General features: G+C 31.3%; 2 protein-coding genes across 2 annotated transcripts in view; one reads left to right on the top strand and one right to left on the bottom strand.

The window, feature by feature from the left end:
- The first annotated feature begins 1,717 nt into the window (after window positions 1-1,717).
- LOC120353875 (2-oxoisovalerate dehydrogenase subunit beta, mitochondrial-like) lies at window positions 1,718-5,290 on the top strand. The gene is made up of 3 exons (XM_039439243.1): window positions 1,718-2,003; window positions 4,087-4,289; window positions 5,021-5,290. The coding sequence occupies exons 1-3, from the start codon at window positions 1,898-1,900 to the stop codon at window positions 5,273-5,275; spliced, it is 564 nt and encodes a 187-aa protein (XP_039295177.1). The 5' UTR covers window positions 1,718-1,897; the 3' UTR covers window positions 5,276-5,290.
- Window positions 2,603-6,098, bottom strand: part of LOC111053183 — a 341,346-nt gene continuing 337,850 nt past the window's right edge. Inside the window, exons 22-23 of the mRNA XM_039439163.1 lie at window positions 3,490-3,691; window positions 2,603-2,757 (exon numbers count right to left, since the gene is read on the bottom strand). Of these exons, the coding sequence (XP_039295097.1) occupies window positions 3,564-3,691 (128 nt within the window). The 3' untranslated portion in view covers window positions 2,603-2,757; window positions 3,490-3,563. The remainder of the gene's footprint in view (window positions 2,758-3,489; window positions 3,692-6,098) is intronic.

Below are 6,098 nucleotides of genomic sequence, written 5' to 3'. Positions count from 1 at the left end.
AGCATTTCAATGTTACAAAAAAATATTTCATAATACAATAATAAAGTGATGCCATATCTAAGGAAGAGTATGAAATCAGTGTTGAAAGCAAGCAGTTGAAATCAGTCTTGAACACTGATCAAAATTAAACAACAAATATCAATACATGTCATTTATTGTTATTTTTATTCTCTGGCTGATTCACATTTATTCTCATTCCATCTCCAATGTTGCGTTTACTATTTTAAGAGAAACTCACAAAAGCTAGGCTACAAATTTGTACCTTTAAACTGCATTTTTTTAAAATACATTTAAAACAAAGAACACTATTAAATACCTTTGAATCTTTTGAACAGTTTTCAATACTGCTTTAAATTTGAATTTAAAATTCCAATAATTTTAAATTCTCCTAGGTCTATTTTACATTTTAAATTAAAGATTGTAAAGTCTGTGATTTTCATAGGAAACCAAGTTTAACAGATGCATTCAAAACGTGAATTCCATTATAGATACTTATCAAATCATTCTTAAAATTGCGCTAATCTTAATGTAACAGTGAGGAATGTTGACTTTAGTAATAAGGAATTATTGATTGTTGAATGATTCTAATGAACGATTTTGTACAATAACATATTGATTTTATTCAACCTCAACTCTTAAATAGCTTTATTAATGAAATATTCTATTTATTTAGACTTGTTTGGAAATTTAGTGTGTAACCATTCATGATTTACATAGACATCCCTTCTATAAGCTAATAGGGTGAGAAGTATGTATTTATTAACAATACTTGTAATCTTCAAAATTTATCATTTTTGCATTCTTGTGAAAGTGTCAATCAGACATTTTTAATCATAGATAGGCATATAATTTCTCAACTAGTGATTAAATTTGCTTATTCTTCTCTTAATCCATTTAGGTGTTCTCCTATCACCAATCCAAATTGACTATGATTTCATTACTAATATTAGTCCGAATGCAATAGCAATAGAATTTTATTTTTTATTATTCAATTGCTTATCATGTTGAATCTCTGTGTTAAATATTTAAGTTTACCACTTCACTATACTATGAAAAATTTAAAGCAATTACAGAAGTTTTGGACACTTGATAATGGTATAATTAAATGAAACCGGCCCTGTCTTCAAAATATTAAGGTACTAGTAATTGTAGAAAAAACGATTACAGAACTTTACTTTTTAAAGATATTCCAGAGTACAAGCACAGTGGGAAGCGATATTAGCTTTGTGGTCACACTGATTTTTTCTTTCTTAAATGAAAACGAAATGATAAACAATAACCTATTTGGTCTTCAAAGTGGTAGAAGTAGACTTTTATACCCTCAACCTGCCTATTACATGGGAAACCATAGTTGGCTAGGAAGTTTTCCTCCTTTATTTTCCTTTTCAGCACACCCCACCATGAAGCCTTTTTGTATTTTATTAGAAACTTGTTTTTGATTGTGTTTTTTGTGTTTCGATTTCTTTTATGTATTTTGTGTTGAATTGAATAGAATTATTCATTTATTGATTTGATTTTATTATACAAGTTATGTACGGTACGGTAACTATTTTGAAGCTGATATAACAACTCAAAAATGGAGGAATTAGTATTTCACTGCTATCGCCTTATAAAATCAGTATCATCTTTCCAACAAAACGAATAAAATTTTGTAGATAACTTTCCCTCGGCATCTAAAGGTCTAAAGATTATTCATTTTTCAACTATCATCAACTTAACTATTGTTGACTTTTCTCAGCCAGTCTAGTTTGACGTCGTAACACTGTGATAAGACTCGATGTGATGGGAATTTTTCAAAGTACACCAGTTATCACAATACAATCGAACTCGGACACTAAACCAGTGTAAAGTGCTAGTTCGATCACTACCTACTTATTATTCTACAGTCAACTTCACAATGAAAAGTTTAACAACTCTGGTTCGTAAAGCTTCAATAAGGCCTAACAAATATACCATAAGTGAAAACTTTCAAAGAGTATTTTCATCTTCAAATGCTGAAAATAGTGAGTTTATTCTATAATCTACTTGTGTTCTATAATTTGTGTTCTCACACTCCTTAATAAGATAATATTATCATGAACTGTGAATAAATTATGATAATGCATTGAGGTTAAGAGCCTTTCATAAAGGTTAAAAGTAGCTGGCTATTACAATAATTGACGAATCTATTTAAGTTACAAGAACTAAACAACGACACTCTGGATGATATTTTATACTAACTATAGTATATTAAATCATTATCAACTATGAGAAACATTTCATTATCAGAAATAACATTTATTTTCAATTCTCCTGACATGCTCTTTTTCACTTGTTTTAGTATATTCATGTAGTTTGATAGGTTGTTGCTTTTCCCAATAATAATTCTATAAAAATTAGGTTGGGAATAATAAATTATGAAATCATTGTTGCTTTGGAAAAACTAGGTTATTCATATTATTTGGGAATTTGTGAATTCGCTTCTTATTCTTATAGTTCACTCAATTTGAACCTAAAGACAATTTTAGCTTATTCCGTCGTTGAGTACTAAAAGCAGCTTTAAAACTGTATTAGTACTGTAGTTCTTTGAGGAACACTCTTTATAATGTGTAATTGACCTTACTTTAAGGCCAGGTGTGTGAGAGAAGTATGCCTCTGGACTCTGCGAGTGATAAAGAGCGCCGTGCCCCACCGCACCACACGGAGCTCTGATTGTCAACTTGCCGCAATTAAATTCGTTGCCGCTCCTGTATCTGTATTTCGCTGCTCATTCATTATCTGCAATAGAAATATCATTTTTTAGTTGTTATTAACATCAACAAATAAATTAACAGTAGTACATACATAGTTCAAAATAACTCAGAAGAATGTGGAACCACACAGTTTCAGAGAAGCACTGTTCAATTACTGTATTCAGTAAAAGCCCTAAAAAGTAATTCAACACAAAGTCATTCATTTACGATGCTACTTTTCATAGTAATAAAAGGATTTGTTTCTGAGGAGTAAAGATTAGTTATTTATCCAGCAGCTTGGTGAAACACTAGAGAAAATTAATTACAAGTCTATTTCGTTCTGTTGAATGAATTATAGGAGCATTCTTGTATGAGAGACTTTACATTGGAAACTGTTGAAATAGTTGACACAAAATTGATTATTATTGAAAAAAGTAAGTTAGCAACAATAATAAAAACATCTAATATATAATTATCTCACATAATGAACAATCATGCATTCATTAGAAAAGTTTAAAATTATAATAAAACTAATAGAAAAACGTATTACAACAAAAATTATTAATACAGAAGTTTAAACGTTGGATTTTGAAAAGTTATCAAGTATGAGAGGAGAGAAATTTGAAGAAATTGATTGATCGTGAAAGTTTTAATGATAAAATAATAAATTGATTTAGTTTAAAATTTATACACATTGAACCCTCCTGAAGACTCTGACATATTGGAGGATCTGAGAATCCTCAGAATTCACTGTTCAGCCAGAAGCTAGCAAGAATACCTGGTCAAATGCAGGGAACATGTAGTCTGCGAATTGGATTTCAGCTATGGCTGTTGTTCCAGTTACTGCCAAGCCTATCCCGAAACCTGCAATTCCTTGCTCACAAAGAGGTGTATGAACACTCTTTGTCTGCCATATTTCTCTTGCAGCCCCATTGAACAACGGAATACACCTCCAAATGCAACATCTTCCCCAAATACCACTAAAAAAAAACATTTGAAAAACTATGATAATTAGAGAACAATGGAATGTGAGCGTTGCAATAAAAATAATACCTAAGTTATTGTTGTAGGTATCTTATCACTTATTAGATTCTCATAATTCTTTGAGCAAAATTGCATTTTAAGGAAATTGAGATTTTAATTACTGAACTACATCGCAAAATGCACCGATTTTTGTAACAAAAATCGGTGCATTTTGCGATGTAGTTCAGTAATTAAAATCTCAATTTCCTTAAAATGCAATTTTGCTCAAAGAATTATGAGAATCTAATAAGTGATAAGATACCTACAACAATAACTTAGGTATTATTTTTATTGCAACGCTCACATTCCATTGTTCTCTAATTATCATAGTTTTTCAAATGTTTTTTTTTAGTGGTATTTGGGGAAGATGTTGCATTTGGAGGTGTATTCCGTTGTTCAATGGGGCTGCAAGAGAAATATGGCAGACAAAGAGTGTTCAATACACCTCTTTGTGAGCAAGGAATTGCAGGTTTCGGGATAGGCTTGGCAGTAACTGGAACAACAGCCATAGCTGAAATCCAATTCGCAGACTACATGTTCCCTGCATTTGACCAGGTATTCTTGCTAGCTTCTGGCTGAACAGTGAATTCTGAGGATTCTCAGATCCTCCAAATATGTCAGAGTCTTCAGGAGGGTTCAATGTGTATAAATTTTAAACTAAATCAATTTATTATTTTATCATTAAAACTTTCACGATCAATCAATTTCTTCAAATTTCTCTCCTCTCATACTTGATAACTTTTCAAAATCCAACGTTTAAACTTCTGTATTAATAATTTTGTTGTAATACGTTTTTCTATTAGTTTATTATAATTTTAAACTTTTCTAATGAATGCATGATTGTTCATTATGTGAGATAATTATATATTAGATGTTTTTATTATTGTTGCTAACTTACTTTTTTCAATAATAATCAATTTTGTGTCAACTATTTCAACAGTTTCCAATGTAAAGTCTCTCATACAAGAATGCTCCTATAATTCATTCAACAGAACGAAATAGACTTGTAATTAATTTTCTCTAGTGTTTCACCAAGCTGCTGGATAAATAACTAATCTTTACTCCTCAGAAACAAATCCTTTTATTACTATGAAAAGTAGCATCGTAAATGAATGACTTTGTGTTGAATTACTTTTTAGGGCTTTTACTGAATACAGTAATTGAACAGTGCTTCTCTGAAACTGTGTGGTTCCACATTCTTCTGAGTTATTTTGAACTATGTATGTACTACTGTTAATTTATTTGTTGATGTTAATAACAACTAAAAAATGATATTTCTATTGCAGATAATGAATGAGGCAGCGAAATACAGATACAGGAGCGGCAACGAATTTAATTGCGGCAAGTTGACAATCAGAGCTCCGTGTGGTGCGGTGGGGCACGGCGCTCTTTATCACTCGCAGAGTCCAGAGGCATACTTCTCTCACACACCTGGCCTTAAAGTAAGGTCAATTACACATTATAAAGAGTGTTCCTCAAAGAACTACAGTACTAATACAGTTTTAAAGCTGCTTTTAGTACTCAACGACGGAATAAGCTAAAATTGTCTTTAGGAAAAATGCTAATATACTTTGGTTTTTATGTAATTCGATATTTTCCATACAATGTGAGTGGATCTACATTTCCAACTTGAACCTTGAAGTGGCAGACTTCATGTTAAGTCTTCAATATATCTTTTGAACCAATAAGGTAGGCCTTTAATTTATGAACTATAACTATAATGAAAGATTGGTAAACATCATATAGGCCTATATGAAATCATACACAAATGATTAAACTATAACTATAATGAAACATTGGTAAACATCATATAGGCCTATATGAAACATTGAACTATACGTTTCATGTACTGACGAGACGAGGTTATTTAGTTATGTTTAAAGATGGAAGAGGTTAACTTTGAATGAATAATTTGCTTTTATTAACATATCCAACTACACAAAGAAAAATTACAATTATAAACGCTAGCATTAGATCCTTGGTCAGTGATCATCAGGGTAAGGTTTGTAGAGCTAATTTTACAAAAAAATATTATTCCAGATACGCTTTTTTCTTCAATAAATTCCAGTGTTCATTTGACATTTTATCAACTCACTATACACTAGTAGCTCTGTAAACAGTAAACCTCGCGCAGTTATAAACCGCATCCTCCTCTTATACTATCCATCAGAGTAAATCCTGTCTGTATGTCGTGTCGGCGAGATATCGGTGTGAAAACGGCTAATGGCTGTTGGGTTTGGTGTATCAAAAATGCTAACATCAAAAGCTAATTTCCTTCAAGACATACTGGCAACAGGACAGCCCGAGTTCAAAGCAGAGAAAGTTCGAGAGACAATACTATGTTATTTTTGACCGAGCGAAGTG

The sequence above is a fragment of the Nilaparvata lugens genome, chromosome 1 (assembly GCF_014356525.2).
Source record: "Nilaparvata lugens isolate BPH chromosome 1, ASM1435652v1, whole genome shotgun sequence".
NCBI lineage: Eukaryota > Metazoa > Arthropoda > Insecta > Hemiptera > Delphacidae > Nilaparvata > Nilaparvata lugens.
Note: the sequence above shows the minus strand (reverse complement) of the source record. Positions and strands in the feature narration are given on the sequence as shown.

Excerpts from the sequence above, each read along its gene's own strand:
- LOC120353875 (XM_039439243.1), top strand. The coding sequence starts at position 1,898 with ATGAAAAGTTTAACAACTCTGGTTCGTAAAGCTTCAATAAGGCCTAAC. Across the intron at positions 2,004-4,086 it reads ATCTTCAAATGCTGAAAATA|TGGTATTTGGGGAAGATGTT; the intron begins GTGAGTTTATTC and ends GTTTTTTTTTAG. Across the intron at positions 4,290-5,020 it reads TGTTCCCTGCATTTGACCAG|ATAATGAATGAGGCAGCGAA; the intron begins GTATTCTTGCTA and ends TTTCTATTGCAG.